At 40.0% G+C, this 27,930-nt stretch overlaps 1 protein-coding gene and 1 long non-coding RNA gene across 2 annotated transcripts; both read left to right on the top strand.

Moving 5' to 3' along the window:
* The first annotated feature begins 473 nt into the window (after positions 1-473).
* Positions 474-3,275, top strand: LOC128093469 (uncharacterized). The gene is made up of 4 exons (XR_008212512.1): positions 474-789; positions 846-1,423; positions 1,484-2,028; positions 2,086-3,275. It is a non-coding gene; the product is annotated as an uncharacterized LOC128093469 (long non-coding RNA).
* A 550-nt stretch (positions 3,276-3,825) lies between these two features.
* Positions 3,826-25,194, top strand: LOC120426827 (glycerol kinase). The gene is made up of 11 exons (XM_039591614.2): positions 3,826-4,182; positions 4,258-4,603; positions 14,537-14,795; positions 14,865-15,409; positions 15,474-15,641; positions 18,613-18,704; positions 23,589-23,702; positions 23,771-23,862; positions 24,151-24,247; positions 24,314-24,459; positions 24,532-25,194. The coding sequence occupies exons 2-11, from the start codon at positions 4,535-4,537 to the stop codon at positions 24,624-24,626; spliced, it is 1,677 nt and encodes a 558-aa protein (XP_039447548.2). The 5' UTR covers positions 3,826-4,182; positions 4,258-4,534; the 3' UTR covers positions 24,627-25,194.
* Positions 25,195-27,930: the final 2,736 nt, after the last annotated feature.

The raw sequence follows: 27,930 nt of genomic DNA, 5'->3' as shown, positions 1-27,930 counted from the left end.
ATAATGGCAAACAAAGTAATTAAGGCAAGTCTCATCCACCAAGCACCACTGATGACGACGATGACGAAGCTCAACCTTCTCCACCCCACAAAATGCAGATAAGCCACGTGCGTCAGCGACTGCTTCAGTTGCCGGCCAAATTTTTTCCACGGAGGTCGAACGTAATTTTATTGCACTTCAGCAAGTTCGAGGTACCGCTCGGAACGGTGTGGACTTTAAACGTTGCTACGGAAAGGAATTATGTGTGAAATATTTTATAAAACAGTGGAGTTATTGTTCAAAGTAATTTAAAAATTATGTCATTTGGTAAATGATTTTTAATATAATATTTTAATCTTAAAATAAGATAAAATGGCAAAGAGTAAAATAAATAATTACCGTAAAATTGTAAATATGTACCCAAAACCAGTATTGGAAAGGCTCTCCTACGCGTGACGTCATCGAATACTCGCGCGCCGATTGGTCAGCTACCCAGATCGAAAGTCCGTAAACCCACGATGTTTTGTAGGGCAACGATGTTTTTCGAAAATTTCGATGAACTGAATGCTGCACGTTAGAGTGAAAGAGAAAGCATGCTTTTATTTTTCATCGATGTTTCACAAAGCATGCTATCTCGCTCTTGCAAATCTCCGAACATTTTCGAGACTTCTGTCAAAGTTGCAAACGCAAAAAAATGTCACCTCGTGTGCACGTCGAATCACGGTCGGAAAAAGAAAATTAGATTTAATCTATTTGATTAGCCGTCTTTTCCTGGATTATTCGCACATTTGCACGAAACGGATTTGAAAAGTAAGTACAATTCAAATTAATTGCGCTAATTTACTTATTTTCTCTTTAATTTTCAGCCGTAATCCGCTGACATTTGAAGGAAATTGAGAAGGAGATTCCAACAATCATCCGGTAGACCCGGATGATAGTTCCAAGATGGCGGTCGTGGACGATGAGAAAGAAAAAAAACACGCAATGCGTCGCCGGACGTTCCCAAGCTGAGCATCCCTTCCATTGCGAGCTCGCCGATTCCGAGAGGTTCCCCGTTTAGTGACTGCAGTTACGTCCGCCTAAGGATTTTTAATCGGGCTGCAAGCTCCGGGACTTGCCCACGAAGGCAGCGGAACTGGCCGCGGAAACCAGCTGTCGGTGTCCGGAACAGTGCAAAAGCTTCAGAAGAGCACTAACCTTTGACCAACTGATCACACATGTGGGAATACGCGAACGCCGGTTCCTGCGACGATGGAGGAGAGCTTGTCATTTGTTGAGAAGGAGGAGGAGGAGCAGCAAAAGCAGGAGAGAGGCGAAGAAAATTAACGAGCGCGAGAACATGATCAAAGCCGGGGTCGGTAACATGAGCCGATTAAAACGTCGGTCTGTGCCCCTCAGGCACGATTGCGAGAAGGCTGCGGTTGTCCTCAGAGAAACAAAAGTGGTAAAGAGCTCGAGCAGTTTAAATGTTTAGAAAAAGTTATTATGTAATTTGTCTTTTCAGAATTTCAACAAAAACATCTCGAGAGCTGTGCAGGACTGTCGGGTCGCCAGCTCGTCAGCCCTGTCCAGCAATAACAACACCAAACAAATCTCGCGGATGAGCACCTGCCGTACTGATACATTTGGCGAAAGTTGTCCATAAACATGAATCTGACGGCCCCGTTGGTCAACCGGTGGATGTGGAACCGATGCTGCGAGAGCACAGGCAAAACAATAATTCGTTAAATCACCCAACCTGAACTAATAATCCCCTCTTGCAGAGAAGTCAGATCTGGAGTCCTGTCCCAAGAATACCACAATGGAAGCGATTTCCGAGGCAGACGGAAGCTGAGTTCGAGGAGGTCGCGAGGATATGGCCACGGCTGCACCAACCACCTGGTTAGTCGACACCGCGGGCAGAGTTCTCTGAAGCTATCCTGCTGGGTGGTTCCAGTGTCCTACCGGCGGTCAGCACGTTCATTAAATCATCGGCCAACGTGACCGTTGTACTGGATCGGGAGGTGACCAAGGAGCTTGTGGTGGCAGCGGGACCGGTGCTGAACGCAGGTAAAAAAAACTCATTTTTGAAATCCTACAACCCCAAAACACTTTTCCCTCTTCTAGTCGGTAGGCGGCCAGTTGAACGTAAAACGACAGCTCTTTTGAACACCTGACGGACCAGAAGTTTTAAGGCCTCCAATAACATCTTACAAGTGCGACCACCACGCGGGGTCAAGATGGCCAGCGCGCACGAAAGACTTCTGAAAAAGTTGACCAGGGCACTTTCATTGGGCTGGGAACACCAAAGAACAAACAAAGCGAGTTCGAACCGGTTTAGTCGGAAGCATGACACTTTTGTTAGGTCGCAGGGAGTATGTCAGCGTACAGTAATCCGATCTTTCCGATCAGGACATTCACTCGGACTTGCCGGTTCCGAGAGGTTCGCCGACGGACCACTTCCGTTGAGTCCAAAACAACGGAACTGTTGTATTCAAAATTAAACAGCCGGTGCGGTGGTGACTGGGAGTACCACAACAGTCGGTGTCCGGAAACGCCAAGAATCGGCAAAAGGGCATTCGAAATGCTGAACACATCCGTGCGCCGGAACCAAGTTTGGCAAGAAGGAGTAGGAGCAGCAGTGCGCGAGAATATGGCCAAGGCCTGGGTCGGTGTACCGCCGGAAGGCGACGTCTAATCTGCAAAATATTTCATGTTTGGACGTAAACATGTTTTTCTACTTTACTCATTCCGGTGCGTTCCAGAAAGTTCACCCTACGCATCGTCCAGTTCCTGTCCTTCCGGTGGTGGATATGTGGGACACCCTGCTGCTGACCGGTTGCCCCGATCCCGGCGAAACGAACCTACTCCGATGATTCCGATCCGGTGAACTAAACATGTCCCATCATTTTTTTCTGTTACAACACCAGAGGCAGCGAAAGTTAAACTTAATTCCTACAAGAATTGAAAAAAAAACCATTTTTTGGCTAATAAAGTGAAATTGAGTGAAAAAAAACCAAAACCAAACAAATTATTTCAACCAAAACAAATCATGAGTTTGACAGATGACAGAAAAAGAATAAGAAGAACCGAAAAAGATAGGTTGACGCGCGTCCGATTTTTCACCTTTACATCGTTCTTACATCGGCCCCGTACGTAGGCCTCTTGCGATGTTCGAACAACCTTGACAGGTTGACGTTTCGGGTGCAAAATACCTTGATTCGGGTCTGATGCGTGTCTCAAAATCAGACCCGCATCGGCCCCTGTAGGTCTGATCGTCGTTCTTACGGTCAGACCCGATCGGCCCCGTATTTCTTACTGGGTAGCGAGGGGGCACGTCTCGCGAGAGATTTTTTTCCACTGATTCTGCTTTGCATACAACATTCGCGGTTTTACTCGCGCTGACAGTTGGACGGACACGGGGCACGCGCTTGCGCCTGTGGTGGTAGATTCCGCGGTCGACCTTATTGGCGATGGTTCGCTGAAGATTTTTTTTTTACGAAACTATGGTATTTTTCATAATTTTTGTAATTTATATGTCATGAAATAAAATTATAATAACTAAAGTAATTTTAAAATTTACATGTTTATTGTTTTTCACACATTATTTATTTACTTCATAATTTATTGGTTTATTAATTTTAACTGCCGTATTGTTTGCGTAGTTCTTATGTATAATAGTGTATGATTATGATTGTTTTTAATCTAATTAGAAATAACTCCCATTAGGGCATCTCCATTGGTGGTTTTCATTTCAGGAACGATTTTAGCAACCGCCTATTTTTTCCTAACCTAAAAAAACGTCAACCGCTTCACTGCGGTGTGTCGTGTGCGCGTTCAAGCAATAATATAACACCAGTTTTGTGCACATCACACAGGTGACCGGACTGTGGTTCGTATCAGTGGTTCAAAGTGCACCTCTTTATTTTATCAGAAAGTGTTGAAAATTAAAAAAAAATCGATCAGTGATGGACCGGTAGAATCCGCACACTGTGGCTCTCCCCTTATCAGTGTGTCGCCTTATCGCACTGGATCGACTGGGGCTGGTCTGGGCAATTAATCACTCTGGGTTGTACGCCCAAGTTCAGCGCTGTAAACAAATCCCCCTCGTAATCGTAATCATGTCGCAGAGCACGGCTAGTGGCTTCTACTAGTTTAGTACCACGGCTGACACCGAGCGATACGGTTCACGGCGAGCCTCACTCAATAGTAAACAGCTGCAGGGTAAGACGATTAAGTCCATTGATGTATTCGTGAGTGAGTTTTTGCTCTAAAGTTCATTCTTTTTTTCATTCACAGAGAATATCCTAAGTCAAAGCCGCGCGCAGTAGTAGGCCGAATTATGCAACGTGTGCGACAGAACGTGGCGAGCAAAACATCGAGTTGACATTCTGATATTTTTTTTTAAACACGGAAATTATCACAAGTGAAAGTTTTTTTTTATCTTCGAGTGAGTAAGCGCCAGTATTTCCCCGCGACTGGACCTAAGGAGGCTGTGCGGGACGTGGGTGCTGTGTGATTGTGACTAGCGCGACTGAGCGGTTTTAAGGAAGAAGAAGGAAAAAAAACACGCGAGATGGGTTCGACCGAGCGCAGCAAGCTGATTGGTGTCATCGATGAGGGGACTAACATTGCACGCTTTGCGGTAGGTTCAAGTCTTAGAATAGAGAATAACTTTTTTTTATTAATATAAAACTTGTTTTTTTTTTTTTGACATAGGACTATGTCTTTACTTACTATATTGGGGGGCCAGTTCAGAAATTCGATCCAAAGCGTCACTTTTAAGCGTTAAAAAAGGGGACATTTTGAACGCTTATATCTTTTTTCCCTGTGAATCAATCCAGATGGTTGGACCACCAATCGAAAGAGGAAGACTTCAGCTATTGTTTAACTACATAGATAGTCTGACTAAACATAGTTAAAGCACTTAAAACATGCAATCAAAATGAGTAATTTTTCAGTACAAATCGGACAGATGACCAATCAGAGCGAGCGTATGCATTCGAGACCGCGCCCCTTTTGTGCCGTTCTCCGGCTGTGCCGCTATTTAAGCAGAAAATTTCGCAAAAGCAAGTCACTTTGGAACGAGCACTCGAACTGTGCACGTCGGGCCGGCGCGGAGCAGCAGCAGCAGCGGCCAATAGAAGAAGAGGACCAGCAACCAGAAGGAAGAACCACCGGCAGCAGAAGGAGGAAATTCGAGCGAAGCGGACGGCGTGGAAGTCGCTATGATGCGGCGGTTCTCATGAAAAATGGCCAATTCGACAGTGGTGGCCAAAACCAGGAGTGGCCGGTGGCCTCAAAGAAGGTTCCCCCGGGGCCTGGGGGGACATTTACAGAAACATACGAGTTGTGGCAATATGGGTATCAAAATTCATGGTTTTTGATACTGAACATAATAATGGCCATTTCGACAGTAGTGGCCAAAACCAGGAGTGGCCGGTGGCCTCAAAGAAGGTTCCCCCGGGGCCTGGGGGGACATTTACAGAAACATACGAGTTGTGGCAATATGGGTATCAAAATTCATGGTTTTTGATACTGAACATAATAATGGCCATTTCGACAGTAGTGGCCACAACCTGGAGTGGCCGGTGCCCTCAAAGAAGGTTCCCCCGGGGCCTGGGGGGACATTTACAGAAACATACGAGTTGTGGCAATATGGGTATCAAAATTCATGGTTTTTGATACTGAACATAATAATGGCCATTTTGACAGTAGTGGCCACAACCTGGAGTGGCCGGTGCCCTCAAAGAAGGTTCCCCCGGGGCCTGGGGGGACATTTACAGAAACATACGAGTTGTGGCAATATGGGTATCAAAATTCATGGTTTTTGATACTGAACATAATAATGGCCATTTTGACAGTAGTGGCCACAACCTGGAGTGGCCGGTGCCCTCAAAGAAGGTTCCTCCGGGGCCTGGGGGGACATTTACAGAAACATACGAGTTGTGGCAATATGGGTATCAAAATTCATGGTTTTTGATACTGAACATAATAATGGCCATTTCGACAGTAGTGGCCACAACCTGGAGTGGCCGGTGCCCTCAAAGAAGGTTCCCCGGGGCCTGGGGGGACATTTACAGAAACATACGAGTTGTGGCAATATGGGTATCAAAATTCATGGTTTTTGATACTGAACATAATAATGGCCATTTCGACAGTAGTGGCCACAACCTGGAGTGGCCGGTGCCCTCAAAGAAGGTTCCCCCGGGGCCTGGGGGGACATTTACAGAAACATACGAGTTGTGGCAATATGGGTATCAAAATTCATGGTTTTTGATACTGAACATAATAATGGCCATTTCGACAGTAGTGGCCACAACCTGGAGTGGCCGGTGCCCTCAAAGAAGGTTCCTCCGGGGCCTGGGGGGACATTTACAGAAACATACGAGTTGTGGCAATATGGGTATCAAAATTCATGGTTTTTTATACTGAACATAATAATGGCCATTTCGACAGTAGTGGCCACAACCTGGAGTGGCCGGTGCCCTCAAAGAAGGTTCCCCCGGGGCCTGGGGGGACATTTACAGAAGCATACGAGTTGTGGCAATATGGGTATCAAAATTCATGGTTTTTGATACTGAACATAATAATGGCCATTTCGACAGTAGTGGCCACAACCTGGAGTGGCCGGTGCCCTCAAAGAAGGTTCCCCCGGGGCCTGGGGGGACATTTACAGAAACATACGAGTTGTGGCAATATGGGTATCAAAATTCATGGTTTTTGATACTGAACATAATAATGGCCATTTTGACAGTAGTGGCCACAACCTGGAGTGGCCGGTGCCCTCAAAGAAGGTTCCTCCGGGGCCTGGGGGGACATTTACAGAAACATACGAGTTGTGGCAATATGGGTATCAAAATTCATGGTTTTTGATACTGAACATAATAATGGCCATTTCGACAGTAGTGGCCACAACCTGGAGTGGCCGGTGCCCTCAAAGAAGGTTCCCCCGGGGCCTGGGGGGACATTTACAGAAACATACGAGTTGTGGCAATATGGGTATCAAAATTCATGGTTTTTGATACTGAACATAATAATGGCCATTTTGACAGTAGTGGCCACAACCTGGAGTGGCCGGTGCCCTCAAAGAAGGTTCCCCGGGGCCTGGGGGGACATTTACAGAAACATACGAGTTGTGGCAATATGGGTATCAAAATTCATGGTTTTTGATACTGAACATAATAATGGCCATTTTGACAGTAGTGGCCACAACCTGGAGTGGCCGGTGCCCTCAAAGAAGGTTCCTCCGGGGCCTGGGGGGACATTTACAGAAACATACGAGTTGTGGCAATATGGGTATCAAAATTCATGGTTTTTGATACTGAACATAATAATGGCCATTTCGACAGTAGTGGCCACAACCTGGAGTGGCCGGTGCCCTCAAAGAAGGTTCCCCCGGGGCCTGGGGGGACATTTACAGAAACATACGAGTTGTGGCAATATGGGTATCAAAATTCATGGTTTTTGATACTGAACATAATAATGGCCATTTCGACAGTAGTGGCCACAACCTGGAGTGGCCGGTGCCCTCAAAGAAGGTTCCCCCGGGGCCTGGGGGGACATTTACAGAAACATACGAGTTGTGGCAATATGGGTATCAAAATTCATGGTTTTTGATACTGAACATAATAATGGCCATTTCGACAGTAGTGGCCACAACCTGGAGTGGCCGGTGCCCTCAAAGAAGGTTCCTCCGGGGCCTGGGGGGACATTTACAGAAACATACGAGTTGTGGCAATATGGGTATCAAAATTCATGGTTTTTGATACTGAACATAATAATGGCCATTTCGACAGTAGTGGCCACAACCTGGAGTGGCCGGTGCCCTCAAAGAAGGTTCCCCCGGGGCCTGGGGGGACATTTACAGAAACATACGAGTTGTGGCAATATGGGTATCAAAATTCATGGTTTTTGATACTGAACATAATAATGGCCATTTTGACAGTAGTGGCCACAACCTGGAGTGGCCGGTGCCCTCAAAGAAGGTTCCTCCGGGGCCTGGGGGGACATTTACAGAAACATACGAGTTGTGGCAATATGGGTATCAAAATTCATGGTTTTTTATACTGAACATAATAATGGCCATTTCGACAGTAGTGGCCACAACCTGGAGTGGCCGGTGCCCTCAAAGAAGGTTCCCCCGGGGCCTGGGGGGACATTTACAGAAACATACGAGTTGTGGCAATATGGGTATCAAAATTCATGGTTTTTTATACTGAACATAATAATGGCCATTTCGACAGTAGTGGTCACAACCTGGAGTGGCCGGTGCCCTCAAAGAAGGTTCCCCCGGGGCCTGGGGGGACATTTACAGAAACATACGAGTTGTGGCAATATGGGTATCAAAATTCATGGTTTTTGATACTGAACATAATAATGGCCATTTCGACAGTAGTGGCCACAACCTGGAGTGGCCGGTGCCCTCAAAGAAGGTTCCCCCGGGGCCTGGGGGGACATTTACAGAAACATACGAGTTGTGGCAATATGGGTATCAAAATTCATGGTTTTTGATACTGAACATAATAATGGCCATTTTGACAGTAGTGGCCACAACCTGGAGTGGCCGGTGCCCTCAAAGAAGGTTCCTCCGGGGCCTGGGGGGACATTTACAGAAACATACGAGTTGTGGCAATATGGGTATCAAAATTCATGGTTTTTTATACTGAACATAATAATGGCCATTTCGACAGTAGTGGCCACAACCTGGAGTGGCCGGTGCCCTCAAAGAAGGTTCCTCCGGGGCCTGGGGGGACATTTACAGAAACATACGAGTTGTGGCAATATGGGTATCAAAATTCATGGTTTTTGATACTGAACATAATAATGGCCATTTCGACAGTAGTGGCCACAACCTGGAGTGGCCGGTGCCCTCAAAGAAGGTTCCTCCGGGGCCTGGGGGGACATTTACAGAAACATACGAGTTGTGGCAATATGGGTATCAAAATTCATGGTTTTTGATACTGAACATAATAATGGCCATTTCGACAGTAGTGGCCACAACCTGGAGTGGCCGGTGCCCTCAAAGAAGGTTCCTCCGGGGCCTGGGGGGACATTTACAGAAACATACGAGTTGTGGCAATATGGGTATCAAAATTCATGGTTTTTTATACTGAACATAATAATGGCCATTTCGACAGTAGTGGCCACAACCTGGAGTGGCCGGTGCCCTCAAAGAAGGTTCCTCCGGGGCCTGGGGGGACATTTACAGAAACATACGAGTTGTGGCAATATGGGTATCAAAATTCATGGTTTTTGATACTGAACATAATAATGGCCATTTCGACAGTAGTGGCCACAACCTGGAGTGGCCGGTGCCCTCAAAGAAGGTTCCTCCGGGGCCTGGGGGGACATTTACAGAAACATACGAGTTGTGGCAATATGGGTATCAAAATTCATGGTTTTTTATACTGAACATAATAATGGCCATTTCGACAGTAGTGGCCACAACCTGGAGTGGCCGGTGCCCTTAAAGCAGGTTCCCCCGGGGCCTGGGGGGACATTTACAGAAACATACGAGTTGTGGCAATATGGGTATCAAAATTCATGGTTTTTGATACTGAACATAATAATGGCCATTTCGACAGTAGTGGCCACAACCTGGAGTGGCCGGTGCCCTCAAAGAAGGTTCCCCCGGGGCCTGGGGGGACATTTACAGAAACATACGAGTTGTGGCAATATGGGTATCAAAATTCATGGTTTTTGATACTGAACATAATAATGGCCATTTCGACAGTAGTGGCCACAACCTGGAGTGGCCGGTGCCCTCAAAGAAGGTTCCTCCGGGGCCTGGGGGGACATTTACAGAAACATACGAGTTGTGGCAATATGGGTATCAAAATTCATGGTTTTTGATACTGAACATAATAATGGCCATTTCGACAGTAGTGGCCAAAACCAGGAGTGGCCGGTGGCCTCAAAGAAGGTTCCCCCGGGGCCTGGGGGGACATTTACAGAAACATACGAGTTGTGGCAATATGGGTATCAAAATTCATGGTTTTTGATACTGAACATAATAATGGCCATTTCGACAGTAGTGGCCACAACCTGGAGTGGCCGGTGCCCTCAAAGAAGGTTCCTCCGGGGCCTGGGGGGACATTTACAGAAACATACGAGTTGTGGCAATATGGGTATCAAAATTCATGGTTTTTGATACTGAACATAATAATGGCCATTTCGACAGTAGTGGCCACAACCTGGAGTGGCCGGTGCCCTCAAAGAAGGTTCCTCCGGGGCCTGGGGGGACATTTACAGAAACATACGAGTTGTGGCAATATGGGTATCAAAATTCATGGTTTTTGATACTGAACATAATAATGGCCATTTCGACAGTAGTGGCCACAACCTGGAGTGGCCGGTGCCCTCAAAGAAGGTTCCTCCGGGGCCTGGGGGGACATTTACAGAAACATACGAGTTGTGGCAATATGGGTATCAAAATTCATGGTTTTTTATACTGAACATAATAATGGCCATTTCGACAGTAGTGGCCACAACCTGGAGTGGCCGGTGCCCTTAAAGCAGGTTCTCCCGGGGCCCGGAGGACTTTTTACAGAACCATACGAGTTGTGGCATATTGGTATCAAAATTCATGGTTTTTTATACTGAACATAATAATGGCCATTTCGACAGTAGTGGCCACAACCTGGAGTGGCCGGTGCCCTCAAAGAAGGTTCCTCCGGGGCCTGGGGGGACATTTACAGAAACATACGAGTTGTGGCAATATGGGTATCAAAATTCATGGTTTTTGATACTGAACATAATAATGGCCATTTCGACAGTAGTGGCCACAACCTGGAGTGGCCGGTGCCCTCAAAGAAGGTTCCTCCGGGGCCTGGGGGGACATTTACAGAAACATACGAGTTGTGGCAATATGGGTATCAAAATTCATGGTTTTTGATACTGAACATAATAATGGCCATTTCGACAGTAGTGGCCACAACCTGGAGTGGCCGGTGCCCTCAAAGAAGGTTCCTCCGGGGCCTGGGGGGACATTTACAGAAACATACGAGTTGTGGCAATATGGGTATCAAAATTCATGGTTTTTTATACTGAACATAATAATGGCCATTTCGACAGTAGTGGCCACAACCTGGAGTGGCCGGTGCCCTCAAAGAAGGTTCCTCCGGGGCCTGGGGGGACATTTACAGAAACATACGAGTTGTGGCAATATGGGTATCAAAATTCATGGTTTTTTATACTGAACATAATAATGGCCATTTCGACAGTAGTGGCCACAACCTGGAGTGGCCGGTGCCCTCAAAGAAGGTTCCCCCGGGGCCTGGGGGGACATTTACAGAAACATACGAGTTGTGGCAATATGGGTATCAAAATTCATGGTTTTTTATACTGAACATAATAATGGCCATTTCGACAGTAGTGGCCACAACCTGGAGTGGCCGGTGCCCTTAAAGCAGGTTCTCCCGGGGCCCGGAGGACTTTTTACAGAACCATACGAGTTGTGGCATATTGGTATCAAAATTCATGGTTTTTGATACTGTACATGAAAATTGACATTCCGACAGTAGTGGCCACAACCTTGAGTGACCGGTGATCTCAAAGCAGGTTTCCCCGGGGCCCGGAGGGTCTTTAACAGAACCATACGAGTTGTGGCAATATGGATATCAAAATTCATGGTTTTTGATACTGAACATGAAAATTGACATTTCGACCGTAGTGGCCACAACCTGGAGTTGCCGGTGCCCTCATAGAAGGTTCACCTTGGGAGAACATTTATGACAATTTTGCCGACAAATCTATGAAACAAAATAAAATAATCTTATTTCAGATTTCACTAGCAATCCAAAAACACATTCAAATTGTTTGGTCCTATGTCTTTCGGTTATGTCTCTGACATACCATCTTGAACTTTTTAATTAAATCTCATCTTAACATTCAATCAGATAACGATTTTTTAAAGCTTTGCGTAAATTTTGTAATCAGGGCCTCAAGACTTTGCTCGTGATTAGTTATTATGAATGCCATTGTTTTCAAGTGTTTTGCTGACGCAAGGGGGAAACAATCTGAGGTGTGACGTCGAAGTGATAGAAGCATTTTGAGCGATGGTTGTATTTTGCTAAAGTGCAATAACGATTTCTATACTATCTTATCTTACTGCAACAGCCTTAACTTTTTGTCGGACCAATATAAGGATAATAATTAGCGAGAAGTTTAAAAATGTCCAATTTAGACAAACCAATATTATATAAATTTGGAAGTAAATTTGAGTTTATTTAATATTGAAAAAAATAATTTAGTCGACGATCAATGCTTTGACCATGCCTTGCGCAGCCATTTATTATGTGAAAAACATGCATTTTCTGGAGTCTTAAATTTTCACCAATGGAATATTTCCCAATTTTCTACGTAACATTTTTCCATAGGGGGCTTTGTTCCCAAAAAAATCCCGATTTTATATTCGGCTTCTTACCTCAAAAAAAATAATTCACAAATACGTATTTTTTAACATTTTTCCATAGGGGGATTTGTTCCGAAAAAAATCCCGATTTTATATTCGGCTTCTTATCTCAAAAAATTTAATTCACAAATACGTATTTTTTAACTTTCGAGTTATTAACTTTTAAAAAATTGTAATCTTTGAATAAAAAATTAGAGAAAAATTAAATTATTGTCAAACATGATTTTAAAAATCGTGTTTAGATGTAGAATCAAATTTGCTATTGAATATGACTTTACACAGAAGTGTACTGTTCTAAAATTATGACACAGGTGATTTTTTTCGAAAAATGTTTAGTTTTTTGCAATTTAAAATTAAACAGATAATTACAATTTCCCTTTTGACATTGTTTGGACTGCTGGTTGATGAGATACAGCCTCTCAATGTTTATATTTTGTGAAAAATGAGTTATTCTCAGTGTCATCTTATTTTTCTTCTTTCATCCTCCAACTCGCGATAATTCAAATACAATTATTTTTGAAATTTTGAAACGTTGGGTTTTTTTCAATATATATTGAAAAAAAAAACGAAAATTCCACCAAAAAAAATATTTTTTACATTGAATAATTAACAAATAGTTTCCGAGATATTGCCGTTCAAGAGCCAAACGACATACGACACCTAGTGTTGAGTAGCAAAACAGAGCGAAGAATGTCGATTGAATTTTTCGCCCTTTGAGGTTATGTATGCGAATTCTGTTTTGTTAAATTCCAGCGTTCAAAACAACTTTTGAGCACAAATTCGATCTGATACTTTGTTAACTTTTGATGCTTTATCATTTTAAACAATATTATTTTTTCAAAAATATTTTTTTTTCAATTTTTTTTATTGCGTTAATTTATAGAGGGCAAAAAGTTTACACTCGTACTACTTGATTTTTTTCTCAAAAGTTGTTCTAAGAGCTGTAAATTCAATTTTAAGTTTGCATTCCTATGTAACCGAACAGCGAAAATTTGAATCGTCATTCTTCGATGCTTTGCGCCATCTGTCGGAATTTTTGAGCTTTTAATCGCGAATTTCGCCCAGAAAAATGAAGCCGATAAAGTAGTCGGTTTCGATGGCCCGAGTCATCTGCATTACCGATCTATGTATGTACAATTTCGTTAGCCAGAGAAAGGTATTCGCTTTAAAGGTTCAGTTGAAATATACTGTGGTCATGGCCAAGTCCTGCCAAGGCGGGGGTTCAAATACATACAAGACTCATAAAAACTAGAGATCCTAAATAGGGAGACTGGACGAAGTGAATTTGACGTACCCAAACAGACGCGAGTTTCACGTATCCAAACGAGCAAATTTGCCTTTACGCCCAGCAAAACTTATCAGTGTTGCCAAGCTCAAAACATACGTTGCCAGATCGATTTAGCAAGCTTAGACCAGTCTCCCTATTTAGGGTCTCTAATAAAAACGTATGAAATGTCATTTTTCCCTAACTTCTAACAAGGTTTTAACAAAGGTTTTATTAAGGCTTTAAGGAGGTTGTTAGGACTCAGTTGTAAAGCCTTGAAATCATATGTCCTTTTGGGTTTAAAGTGGGGTTTACCGAGGTTTTGGGGAGTTTGTTACGACTAGGTGGTTGTAATGTTGCTTTTGGCAGATAGGTTTTATAGCGGTTGTGACAGTTTTGATAAAACCTAAAATGTTACTTGGAAAGGCAACTTTTGAGAGAAGTATTTGCCATCAAGATTATGATTTCATGATCTTTTTAAAAAAAAAAAACTTCATCCACCTGTTTTAGTGCCTTACTCACTTCTAACCAAATATGGGTCATGCAAAAGAACCGAACATATTTTTTATTTGGTTTTTAACTGTTTTGGAAACAACACAGACACACACAGACAGACAGACGTTTGTAAAGTATTCGATTCTGAATCCCTAGGTGTGCGTGGAGTTGGGTCTACTAGCGTTATGTGAATAAGTTCATTTTCAGAGCAGGTTTGTAGCAGTGAGACTAACTCAAATGTTCAATAATTATCTAAAAATAATCATTGGATTGGTTCAGCCTGAACTTTAACATCTAAGTAATGTAAATTTTATTCAACATTTTCAGCATAAAAAGACATCCGTGGAGACGCACGGTCATGCTTGTTCCAACCAATATAAAATAAATCCATTTCCTCCCACCAGGTGTTCAAACTACCCGACCTCGAGGAACTGTTCGTGCACGAGGTAAAAATCACCCAGATAACGCCCCGCGATGGATGGGTCGAGCAAAATCCGGTCGAAATCCTAGAGGGCGTTCGGCTCTGCATGGTGGAGGTGTGTCTCCAGCTAGAGCAGCACGGTTACCAGGTGAAGGATATCGCGTCGATCGGTATCACGAACCAGCGCGAAACGACCGTCGTGTGGGATAAAAATACCGGCGAACCCCTTCACAATGCTATCGGTAAACCGCTCAAAGGTTTTAAGCTCCGATTCTTATCTTAAAGTAATGATGCTCTTATCGCAATCGCAGTTTGGAACGACATTCGAACAAATTCCACCGTGGACAAGGTGCTGGCCCGGCTGCCCGATCAGAACCACAACCACTTCCGGTCGATCGCGGGTCTGCCCGTTTCGCCCTACTTTTCCGCGCTCAAACTAAACTGGCTCAAGGAGAACATCCGGGAGGTGCGGAAGGCATGCCGCGAGAAGCGATGCTACGCGGGCACGATCGACACGTGGCTCGTTTGGAACCTAACCGGTGGTATCGACGGGGGCGCGTTCATAACGGACGTCACGAACGCATCGCGCACGCTGCTGATGAACATCGAAACGCTGCACTGGGATGCGTTGCTGATCAAGACCTTCTCGTTGCACGTGGATATGCTGCCGGAGATTCGCAGTTCGTCGGAGATCTACGGCCGGATCAAGAGCGAAAGCGTGCTGGACGGCATCCCGATCAGTGCGATCCTCGGCAACCAGCAGGCCAGCCTGGTGGGACAGCGGTGCATGCGGGAGGGACAGGCCAAAAACACCTACCGGAAGGGGTGCTTCCTGCTGTACAACACGGGAACGAGGGTAAGTTGTAAATTTTTGCTGAAGGAATCCCAAACAAATAATAACTTCCAACTTACTTTAACAGTGTGTACATTCCACGCACGGCCTGGTCACGACGGTGGCCTACCAGATGGGACCGGACCGACCGCCGGTGTACGCGCTGGAAGGGTCCGTGGCGGTGGCCGGCGTCGCCATGAAGTGGCTCAAGGAGAACCTGGGACTGCTGAAGGACATTCCAACCGATTCGGAGGCGGTAAGTTCTGCAAAGAAAACGTTGATTAACAAAAATTGGGTCCTAAAATTAAGCTTAAATTTGTGATATTATTGTTCACAACGATAAAGCTTATTTTTCTGAGTACAACGACTCGTTGAACGACCGCAAAGGAATTAAAATTAGTTTTAAATTCATATTTACTTTACGGCCCTTCTTGACAGAAAAGGTCCTACTTGACAGCTCGGGAATTATAGTTGATCCATCGAAATAATGTTGTCTTGTCAATTTATTTTTTTGCATTAAAATCAGTAGCGTGCCAAGCCCCTCGAGGAAGGTGGGGCAATTATATGGACGTTTAGAAAATTTCGTCGTTTATGGACACCCCCTGACTAAAATTAGAACAAATTTCTGAGGATGATGGGGCAGTTGCCCCACCTTGTACACGCTAGTGATTAAAATGACAAAAATGAACAAAACCATCTGTGTTCATGTTTTTGTCATGTTTTTTACAGAAATTTTTTTTATTCGGAAAATTTACTGCATTTTCCGATTCTTTGATTAATTTTACACCAAGAACAGAACAAATTTGATGCCATGTTTTAAGTGTTATTGAAATATTTTCATATTTACATGCATTTTCGGCAAACCAAGTTTCTTAGTAAAATTGAAAAAATCGGGTTACCATCAATAAAAAATTTTTAAATTAAATTATATTTAAAAAAAAGATTTCAATTTGATTTTGAAATTTTTCAAACAAAATCAATTCTTAGAAATTTGAAACAAAAACGTAAAAAGGTCTCTGATCTGAAATATGATTTTCTCAATTTTTATATTTGACTTTTACAAAAATATAAAAACCCAAAAAAAAAACGTTACATTCAAATTTTGTTAACATTATTTTGGTTGAAAAAATCTGAATCTGAAATATGATTTTCTCGATTTTTATATTTGACTTTTACAAAAATATAAAATCCCAAAAAAAAACGTTACATTCAAATTTTGTTAACATTATTTTGGTTGAAAAAATCAGAAAATTTAACAACAGTTTAATTTTTTAACCAATTGTTTCCGAGACATCGCGAGACGAAAAATTAAGGCCAATCAGATGACACTGAAAAAAAAACTCATTTTTTAAACTAAAAAAAATGTATCTTAGCAACCAGTCCGATCAACACCACTCAAAAAACTAGTTGGAATGGTTTTTTTCAGCTTTTCCAAAATGTATTATATAGGATTGCCTTTTCTTGATAAAATATTTTTAATTTGCTAAAAAACCAAAAAAATCAAAAGCTTATAACTTGAAAACGGTGCACTTGATGTGAAATAATTTTCGATTGCATATTTGTTTTCGCATCTCAAATTTATTTTCAAAATTTAGTTTGACAATATTTTTTCCGAAAAATATTTTTTAAATGTTTAGCTCGAGTACTCTACCGCAAAATATGCTATTATTATAGTATTCTAGTAAAAAAAATGAATATAAAAATAGTAGTTTATGCAACAAGTTGCAAAAAAAGGATTTTTTCAGCACGAGTCCTACATTTATCCAACGAGGTTCACCGAGTTGGATAAATACGAAGAGTGCTGAAAAAATCAAGTTTTGCAACGAGTTCCATACAACATTTTTTGCAATTCCAAAAAACACATACTGAGTGAAATTTTATGTCAAATTTTTATGTATTTTGTCAATAAATCGTTTAAATCAAAAAAATGTTGAAAAGTGTTACTTTTCAAAACAAGTGCTGAAAAGTTCAACTTTTCAGCACCCATTTGAGTGCTGAAAAGTAGAACTTTTCAGCATTTATTTTGAAAAGTGTTGCTATTCGATTCTGTTATTTTTGGTACAGAAAAGTAGGCTATTTCGTCGTTCAAGAATGACAGGAAAAGTAAGTAGTTTCACGACGGAATTGCAAAAAATTACTTTTTTTTTGGAAATTTAAAAAACCAAAAATGTGAAATGTGATTTTTTTTTCGTATTCTTATTTTTTCTGGAAAGGTTTTATCATAAGCAACGGCCTTGACGAAGACACCAACACGATCAGAGAATCCTATTTTGAATTTTCACATACCCATTTTGTGTGTCGTTAAATTGGATGGAAAAACTGATGATGCAAAATTACTTTTTGATCAGAATAGTGTAAAGTTGTAGATATTAATGAGGACTGTTAAGGTGGAACACAGAAAAAAAATGCTGCCGATTTTTTTATTAAGTATTTTTTTAACAAAAAAAACAATTTCCCAAAATCCACACTTTTTATTAATTATTTTTTATATTTATGTTTTGGAGACAAAAAAACTACAACTTTTGAGCCATTGAAAAGCCGCCGAGTTAGGCTAAAGCAAATATTTTTCAATGTTTATGTTGAAATGGCCTTATGACTTCCTTAAAAAAAAATTGGAGAAATATAAATTTTACTCGAAACATTTTTTTGATTTCAGATTTTAACGTAATATCAAATTTGCAATCGAAAAGTACTTTATCATTATCATCCTGAACTGAACATTTTTTTTTTTCGAAAAGTTGAGAATGTTTCCAATAAAATTGCCTAATAACCATTAAGGATAGAATTTTTCGTTTTTAGAAATACAGTAAAAAAAAGAAAATGGATGTTTTTTTTAAGTATCATTTAAACAGGCTTTCATTTTCTATTACCGCAGAAACCTATAACCAATGTTAAAAAATTAAATAATTGTGAAATTTTCTGGTCCTTCCGATTTTTTATTTATTTTGAAATCAACTCTAACAGTCCAAAAGGGTGTAATTTTGAAAATTTAGTCAAACATGAATTCTTGAAACCTTTTTTTAAAGAAGAAAAAAAGGAATATTTTTGGATGGATTTTTGTGAGTATAATTTTAACTTAAAATGTTTAATTCAGTTATCTATTGTTTGCCAGAGTTTTTTTTTAATACTAAATAATGAAGTTTTGATGTCATTTTTGGTTTATTATGTTAAAATATGTTTAAAAAGGGAGTTCACCATTCAAGTAAATCTATTTTAATCTGTTGCAGATCGCCGGAAGTGTCTTCTCGACGGGCGATGTCTACTTTGTACCTGCTTTTACTGGCCTCTACGCACCCTACTGGAGGAAGGACGCCCGAGGGTGAGTACCTACTGAATCCGGAATCTGGTTTCAATTAAACGTGATCCCAACGTACTGATAACAGTTGAGATATACCGGTTAGGATTGAGAGGGAGACTGCTGCAACATATTTATGGTCACACGTGAGAACCAAACTGGTTTTGCGAAGCACTTGCTCATAGTCTAGCAATGTAAGCCATGCTTTTGGAATGCAGACATCACAGACAATTGGATGATTTTTAGTACATCCTGGACCGCATTGTAAATCAAACATTTGTCAACAAGACAATTGTCGTACATGTTTTATTTTCGAGCTAGTGATACGACATTTACGACATGATAAGCAATCTGCATGCAATTAAGTCTGCAAACCGCTCTTTACAATCCATTCGCAAGCTGTTAGCTAATTTGTCAATAAAAAAAAGAACGTTCGTGATGATATTCAGCGATTACCTAGTTTCGACCCCGCCCGATCCTAGTAGTCCACGCAAGTTGTCAGATCAAAACACGGCTGCGCAGAGGCGCGATTTAGTCGCAGCCTGCTTAGTTCGCCGCCAACTTTAATCCCGCGAGGCAGCATCGCTTGCTTCGGTCGGTCACCGCGGTGAGTTTCCGTTCCTACACTTTATTAGTATTGTTGTTGATGGCCACCATTAAACGATTCAACAAATTTCCAAGAAAAACACACTGATAACATTGGCCCGTGTGTCCTTTCTCATCTTGAGCTGCAATTTTCAATGACGTCCGCACGAAATATAAATTTAAAAAAATGTGGACTTTAAACTTGGCGGGATTTTTTGAATGTCGAAGGTGTTATCAAAATTTGAGTGAGCTTTTTTTGTTTCTGCCGGCTTTGCTCTGTGACGGATGCTGATTAACAGTATTTTAATGGTTCAATCCGTCCGAACCAGAGGGGTCTGTTGATAGTGGAAGAGTACTCTTCGATTGCATTCGTTTGACCGAGATTCGCCAGACAGGTTGTGTTTATACTGTGCGTTAGGGAAAAACATTAAAAAGCTGTTTATCTGATCATAAATTAAAAGTGTAGCTGAAAAGTGAGTAATCATAATATTAATGATATTAATTGAAACGAGTGATTTGTTTCAGTGTTAGAGCATGGAAGTGAAATTATCTGGTTTTAACTTAACTTAGGACAACTATATTTAAAAAATAAATAAAAAAAAGTGATTGCTAAAAACGAATGCTATATATGTAGAAAATTGAAAATAATTAGTTTAGAACAAAAATTAAAATTCAAACAAGTAAAATAACACGTGTCTTCCAACGGAAATATTGCGTCGCTGATCGTGTTTAGCAAATTAGATTATCTTAACGACTGGCGAGCGATTGTAACTATTTTTTCTCTCTCTCTCTCTCACTCACTAGAACTGTTTACAGTTGTAAGGCTAAACACGATGTCACGACAAAGGCACGTCCCATACCGATCGTTTTGTCGCAGGCGATCGCGCGCGCGTCTGACGTATTTCAATCGTTACAAAATTGCGATGCATTGCCAAGGGCGAAACGCCACAGACAAGGGGAGGTGAATGTGGAATGCTGTATCTTTGAGTCAAAGAATCGGTTACATTTTGTCGAGTGTCGTTACACCAAAAGTGTACTTTTTTATTTAATAATTATTTATTTATTCAAATTTAATTAAAGGTTTTTGTCTCCACCCTTCATTTTTTCTTCACAAAAAAGGAAGCAAAAAATAATGATTTGGACTACAAACTGAAATTTTTTGAAATTTTTATTTTATTAAAAAATATTTTTCCTTTTAAAATCATACTGTAAAATCTTAAGCAATTGTTATAAAAATTAATTTTGAAACAACCGATCTAGAAAAACAACAAAAAATTTAATAGGAAAGAAGAACTAATATACCCCTTCTTTGAGGACCTGTATCTCCGAAACGATGGCACCTAGCAGGTTGCTTCTGTTTGCATTCGACAGATAATAACTTGAATTTTAAGCCCCAGAAAAAATAATTGGTCCATAATGGCCACCGGTTCTGGTAACCCGGAACTTCCGGAAAACAGTCTTTTGAAACGGATTAATTTGCAAATCATTGCAAAAGGATACAACATACTACTCCTGACTGTTTGGTGTCGGTTCTGGCCAACTGTGGCCAATCCGGAACCGGTTCCAAGGTACTACTAAAACGGTTCCAATAATTGTAACGCTACAAACCCGTCATGTTGCTTATCAAATTTCATGGAATTGCAAGTTATGACCATATGACCATCATGCCTATTTCCCTCTGACCCAAACTGGTCACCCCGGAACCGGTTTCCGATGACCACTGGGGGACACTATCGGAACATGTAATGAACCCTGTCTTCCGACGCATCAAACTTCATGAAATTGCAAGTTATGACCATCTGAAGTCATGCCGATGTCCTCTGACCAAATCTGGTCACTCCAGAACCGGTCACCGGAGCCCACGTGGGGACACTATCGGAATATGCAATGAACCATATCATCCGACGTATCAGACTTCATGAAATTGCAAGTTATGACCATCTGAGATCATCCCGATTTCCTCTGACCAAACTAAATGGCTGGAATTTTGACTTAATGCATGTGACTTTACAATGTGTTGAATTATTGTTCCCCAAAAAGTAAGTCAAAATAAGCATCAAAAATTTGTGAGCAATTCTCTACGAAATCGGTCTTTTTTCTTCAATTTTAATTTTTGTATTTTTTTAATCCGGCTGAAACTTTTTTGGTGCCTTCGGTATGCCCAAAGAAGCCATTTTGCATCATTAGTTTGTCCATATAATTTTCCATACAAATTTGGCAGCTGTCCATACAAAAATGATTTATGAAAATTCTAAAATCTGTATCTTTTGAAGGAATTTTTTGATCGATTTGGTGTCTTCGGCAAAGTTGTAGGTATGGATATGGACTACACTGGAAAAAAATGATACACGGTAAAAAAAATTTGGTGATTTTTTATTTAACTTTTTATCACTAAAACTTGATTTGCAAAAAAACACTATTTTTAATTTTTTGATATGTTTTAGAGGACATAAAATGCCAACTTTTCAGAAATTTCCAGGTTGTGCAAAAAATCATTGAGCGAGTTATGAATTTTTGAATCAATACTGATTTTTTCAAAAAATCGAAATATTGGTCGCAAAAAATTTTCAACTTCATTTTTCGATGTAAAATCAAATTTGCAATCAAAAAGTACTTCAGTGAAATTTTGATAAAGTGCACCGTTTTCAAGTTAAATCCATTTTTAGGTAACTTTTTTGAAAATAGTCGCAGTTTTTCATTTTTTTTAAATTAGTGCACATGTTTGCCCACCTTTGAAAAAAATATTTTTGAAAAGCTGAGAAAATTCTCTATATTTTGCATTTTTAAACTTTGTTGATACGACCCTTCGTTGCTGAGATATTGCCATGCAAAGATTAAAAAAACAGGAAAATTCCTTTTTTCTAAGTCTCACCCAAACAACACACCATTTTCTAATGTCGATATCTCAGCAACTAATGGTCCGATTTTCAATGTTAAAATATGAAACATTCGTGAAATTTTCCGATCTTTTCGAAAAAAAATATTTTCAATTTTTTTAAACCAAGACTAACATTTCAAAAGGGCCAAACATTCAATATTACGCCCTTTTAAAATGTTAGTCTTGGTTTAAAAATTTTGAAAATATTTTTTTCGAAAAGATCGGAAAATTTCACGAATGTTTCATGTTTTAACATTGAAAATCGGACCATTAGTTGCTGAGATATCGACATTAGAAAATGGTGGGTTGTTTGGGTGAGGCTTAGAAAATATGAATTTTCCTGTTTTTTACCCTTGGCATTGCAATATCTCAGCAACGAAGGGTCGTATCAACAAAGTTTAAAAATGCAAAATATAGAGAATTTTCTCAGCTTTTCAAAAATATTTTTTTCAAAGGTGGGCAAACATGTGCACTAATTTAAAAAATGAAAAACTGCGACTATTTTCAAAAAAGTCACCTAAAAATGGATTTAACTTGAAAACGGTGCAATTTATCAAAATTTCACTAAAGTACTTTTTGATTGCAAATTTGATTTTACATCGAAAAATGAAGTTAAAAAATTTGTGTGACCAATTTTTCGATTTTTTGAAAAAATCAGTATTGATTCAAAAAATCATAACTCGCTCAAAGATTTTTTGCACAACCTGGAAATTTCTGAAAAGTTGACATTTGATGTCTTCTAAAACATATCAAAAAATAAAAAAAAAATTAAAAATAGCGTTTTTTTTGCAATTCAAGTTTTAGTGACAAAAAGCTAAATAAAAAATCACCAACTTTTTTTTAACGTGTATAATTTTTTTTCAGTGTAGTCCAAAAAAATAGGTTGAAAAATATAAATCATGAATTAAAAATGCTCAATGCACGGAAGTAAAAAAAAAACGAGTTTTATTTCATTGCAAAAATATAAAATAGAAAAAAATGTAACGTTTCATTGCATTCAACTATTTGAAATAATTTCAAACCGACGACGTCGTCGTTTAAACTGTAAAAAAAAAAAACATCCAAAAAAGGTGATTTAATAACCATGAACTGCACAAATTTAATCTTCGATTTTTTTTTCTTTTGTCCAGGAGGTCCTTTTGAACTTTTTTTTTATTCTACGAAAAACATGACTTCTCTTGCTTCTTTCAATATTTTTTTGTATTTAGTTTTCAATGATCCAGTAATAAAAACCTAAAAAAGAATATTTGACCCGTTCCGTAATGTAATACAACTTGAGTATTTTTTTTTTAAATTTATTTGTAAGTCTAATTGTTTTTGAAAGTGGTGATCTCCGAACAACCGGTTTTACATTTACATAAAATTACTACTTCCGATAGTATTCAAGTCACAAATCCTATGAAAGGTTCATTTTTTAACTTTTTTTTTATTTTCTTTTCACGCAGCATCATTTGCGGGCTGACCAGCTTCACAACGAAACACCACATCATTCGGGCAGCCCTCGAGGCGGTTTGCTTCCAAACGCGTGATATTATCGAGGCCATGAAGAAAGATTGCGGGTAAGTACGGTTAAGCCCTATGTGACAAACAGTGAGTAATAACTGTATCTTTCGCCTTAATATTTTAGCATCAATCTTAACAAACTGCACGCGGACGGAATTATGACTGATAACAAGCTGTTAATGCAACTGCAGGCTGATCTGGGTGGAATTCCAGTTTGTAAGTTGCCATTTTATTTTATTTTTTTCACTTAAAAATCATTGAACATGTGTTGTGAACGCTTGAACATTTTCAAGCAACTGTCAAATGAGTGCAAACAAGCCGTGGTTTATTCGACACGACCGTGGTGAGTTTGAGATCTTTCAAATTGACCGTTAAATTGTTCATAGATGAAATTTAAACGAGATTTACGACTGTTTGTCTGTGAACGTGTATTTTGGCACTCGATCATCGTACGTAATCGATTGGTTTGATTTCCTACCTTCACTTCTCGTCTCGTCCCTTCAGTAAAGACCGAGTTTCGCGATCCGGCGGCACTCGGCACGGCGATGGCGGCGGCCCAGGCCAACGGAATCAACCTGTACGACCTGGAACCGGAGAGTTGGTGAGTCTCGGAAGCATTTTTTATTTGATTTTAAAATTGTTACATTTTTTTACAATTTCTCACCAGGAACGCCCAACGCCACGTAACAACCCACGAAACGTTCCTGCCCACGACGACGGAAGAGGAGCGGGACGCGCGGTACACCAAGTGGAAGATGGCCGTCCAGCGCAGTCTGGGCTGGGCCGTGACCAAGAAGAGCGAGGCCATGACCGGTGAGTAAACTCGCTTATCGCCTGAAGTTCAATGTCTAAATTTGACGTATTTTTTTTTCTTTTCTGTCACAGACGAGCGATACGCACTGCTGGCGTCGATTCCGGCCAGTTTGTTCCTGCTGTCGTCCTTCGTGATGCTGGTGTTCTCCCAGGTCAGCCGGAGGTGATAGACTTTGTCGACGTTATTTTAATTGTTGTTACAACTTTTTTTAATTGTTAATTTCTGCGGCTTTAACTATTCGATAGTTGTTGATTCGGTATTCTAAAAAAATAGGAACAGATAAGCTTGTAAAATCGGTTCAAAAGTGCACAAGGCTTCCACTTCCGGCACCACAAGATACCTCCACACAGCTTTAGAAGCTCGTCCTGCAATAGAAAAAAAAAACAGAAAATCAAAAGACAAAACTCCGGGAAATCGTCAATAGAAGGTTCATTCCATGGTCAAACGTTTACACTGAAATAATAGCTACTGCTAAGTAATTTAATCCTGCATGCCAAACGCAAATCTGGAACAAATTGTAAATTGGCAAACATATTGTTAAGACGTTGAATTAGGTTTATCAGTTTTGCTCAAACGGACACACCAATCGTGATTGAATTCGAAACGAATGTTTTTAAATAGGCTTTATTGTTTTATTATTTTAGCTAGGCAGGCTACGAATTGGAAAATTTTAATAATTGTACTTAAAATGATTTTAAAATTGTGTAAAATTTAATGAAGTTATTGCTTTCAAATTGTTTTTTCGTTTCTCTTGAATAATCCGAAAAAGTCCTTCAACTCTACACCTCCTATTCGTTAGTCTAAATTGGCTGAACAGGTTCGCATTTGCCCCACTGTCCTTATTCATATCCCGCACGGCACTTACTCATTTCGAAGAAGACTCATTCTCCGGCTCTCTCTCTTGAGTGCGGTTAAAGTGAGTGAGAATCAAGCTACTGATAACAAGTGCCAAATATTGCATCACAGATAAATTTGCTTGACAACAATTACTTAAAACTAAGTATTTTTATCAAATAAACAAATCATTTCGCTCGAAAAAAAAAAAACAAAAAAAAATTATTTTCAAAATTTGTTTTATCCAATTGTCTGTGGTCCCCTCTTGCCTCGAGGACCGACTCTGTCACATGACGACGGAGACAAGGACCGACGACGACAACATGGTGAGAACAAAATAAAGCTCAAGCTCCTAGAAGCTGAAACCGCACGACACCACCCACCGCAGGGCTTTTACCACCCTCCTGCGCCGGACAGGAAGGAGAGATTTTTGAAAAAAATAAATTAAAATTTTCGAGTATTGATGGAGGCGAATGGTTGATTATGATTTCGATGGAGATGGAGGTTTGATAGTTTTTTTTAAAGGATATTGTTATAGGTTGAATAATACAAATAATGATAATATTGATAATAATATAAATTATAAATTATCTTGAATAAACAAGGTTATTTGATTTAATTAATTTTCAATTTCAAGTCTTTAAACTAGTGCCGACTAGTCTTCTTCATGTAAAAATTTTCAATGAAGATTCAGGAATATCATAATCACAGATCACAGAATTTAGTGCTGTAACAAAAGCAAAAAAAGATACTTTTGAAAATTGACCGTACACACGAAATAACAAAAAAAAAGTTTTTAAACCTTCTTTTTTAACAAACTATCACTCAAAAAATCCAAAAACGGGTACATCTAGCTAAAACATTAGTAGATTTCACTGATTCATTTGCTGAAAATACTATCCGCTTTGAAAGCAGGCTGTGTTTAATCACTCTGAGTTTTCGGCAATTGGATGTTATTGCATTTTTAGATTTAGCTGAAACTGTGTGGGTGCCTCCCGTATGTTCAGAGAAGACATTTTGCATCATCAGTTTGTCCATATCATTTTCTATACAATTTTGGCAGTGGTTCATAGAAAAATGACATGAGAAAATTTAAAAATCTTTAACATTTAAAGTAGTGCGTCCATCCCGGGAATTCCCGGGACAAAATTCCCGGGATTTTTTCAAAACCGATAATTCCCGAATCCCGGGATTTTTATAATTTGTCCCGGGAATCCCCGTAATTTATAAAACACAAATTTTTGTCTGGAAATTCAGATTTGGTTGTGGAAATAGTTGAACAGTTAAATACCTCATAATCGACAATAATTTTTAAACATTTTAATTTTTATTCGGCATATATCAGCAATAATTTGGTTTACTTAGGAAAACTGTTAAAATTTTAGTTTAACGATCTGCAAAATGCCTAGCGCATTTTAATGTTTCCTATTTGATTTTATATATTTTTAATAGATTGAAATATCAAAATCAAATCGAATTATTTTTCATCAATCACCGGCATGCGGGGCAAATCAGTACAAATCAGTACAAATGAAAATGTGTTTTTTTTATTTGCAAAAAATCTTTTGTGAAAGTTGTACTTTTCAGCACTAGTGTCAACAAGTAAAATTTTTATTTTTTGTTAAATTTTAAATGTGAATTTATTTGACACATGAAGATTTGCAAAAATTCCATTCAAAAGGCGTTTATTCGGGATTGCAAAAAATGTTGTAAGCAACTTTTTTTTTTTTTTTTTGCGGATCGAGGTGGGATAGCCAGGATCAAGTCAGTCCAAGTCCGGTTGTGTAAAGGAACGGTAATGGTCGTGTCAATCACATGCGGATCGCTCGCACTCCATGGGAGCGGGGATTGAGGACATGATTGGGTAGGTTAAAATGAGATTGTGTTTGTGAGAGTATGTAATCGTGTAATGATGTAAATAAGCTAAATCGAAACTTCGTGCTCAATCGCCGCCCCCAATGTTCATTAAAAACCCCGTTCGCACGAGCTTCCCAAAATCAGCGCTATAGGTTTAAACTGTCGAGACTGTTAAACCCCACAGAACTGACTCCAAGGAACCCTAGCGAACGGAGTACACTATCCACGCACAAATGGACCTTTACTAACCGATTATTAAACCATCCCAACAAACGCAAAGTTATCAAAATGAATTTATATGTTGAGGTTTACAATCAATCAACGAAAGTAATTAATTATCAGAAGCAAAGAAAACAACAGGAAACAATGGTTAAAAGCTTAACAGGCCCTCGTCTTGTCACGTCCGTCATAAGTCTTGTTTGCTGAAAGTTTAAATGGTTAGTGTTGTAGTTAATCGTATTCAACATGACCATAATAGGCAGGCCTGTAATACGATTACTTTACTGATTTGTTACTTAGCTTTTGAGAGGACGACCCCGCAACCGCCGTCAGATGTCCTAGATCACCTTCGCCAGTTGATGTCGGAATTGGTCAGTAACGAATTTGACCTGGTCATCCTTTGACCAGCTCCGCTGATGAGGCTGGGTACCTGCAAATATTAAACAAAGGTGGCGGCAGTATCTTTTTTCTCCTAATTTCTAAGGAACGAACTCATTAGGGAGAATAAACCCTACAAATCTTCTCTAAATTCGCAATTCGCAATTTTCAGTGTAAGAACG

This window comes from Culex pipiens, chromosome 3, assembly GCF_016801865.2.
Source record: "Culex pipiens pallens isolate TS chromosome 3, TS_CPP_V2, whole genome shotgun sequence".
NCBI classification, from domain to species: domain Eukaryota; kingdom Metazoa; phylum Arthropoda; class Insecta; order Diptera; family Culicidae; genus Culex; species Culex pipiens.
This window is presented reverse-complemented; position numbering and strand designations above follow the sequence as displayed.

Coding starts and splice junctions, on each gene's coding strand:
- LOC120426827 (XM_039591614.2), top strand. CDS start 4,535: ATGGGTTCGACCGAGCGCAGCAAGCTGATTGGTGTCATCGATGAGGGG. Junction 4,604..14,536: donor CTAACATTGCACGCTTTGCG/GTAGGTTCAAGT, acceptor TCCTCCCACCAG/GTGTTCAAACTACCCGACCT. Junction 23,703..23,770: donor GCCATGAAGAAAGATTGCGG/GTAAGTACGGTT, acceptor TTAATATTTTAG/CATCAATCTTAACAAACTGC.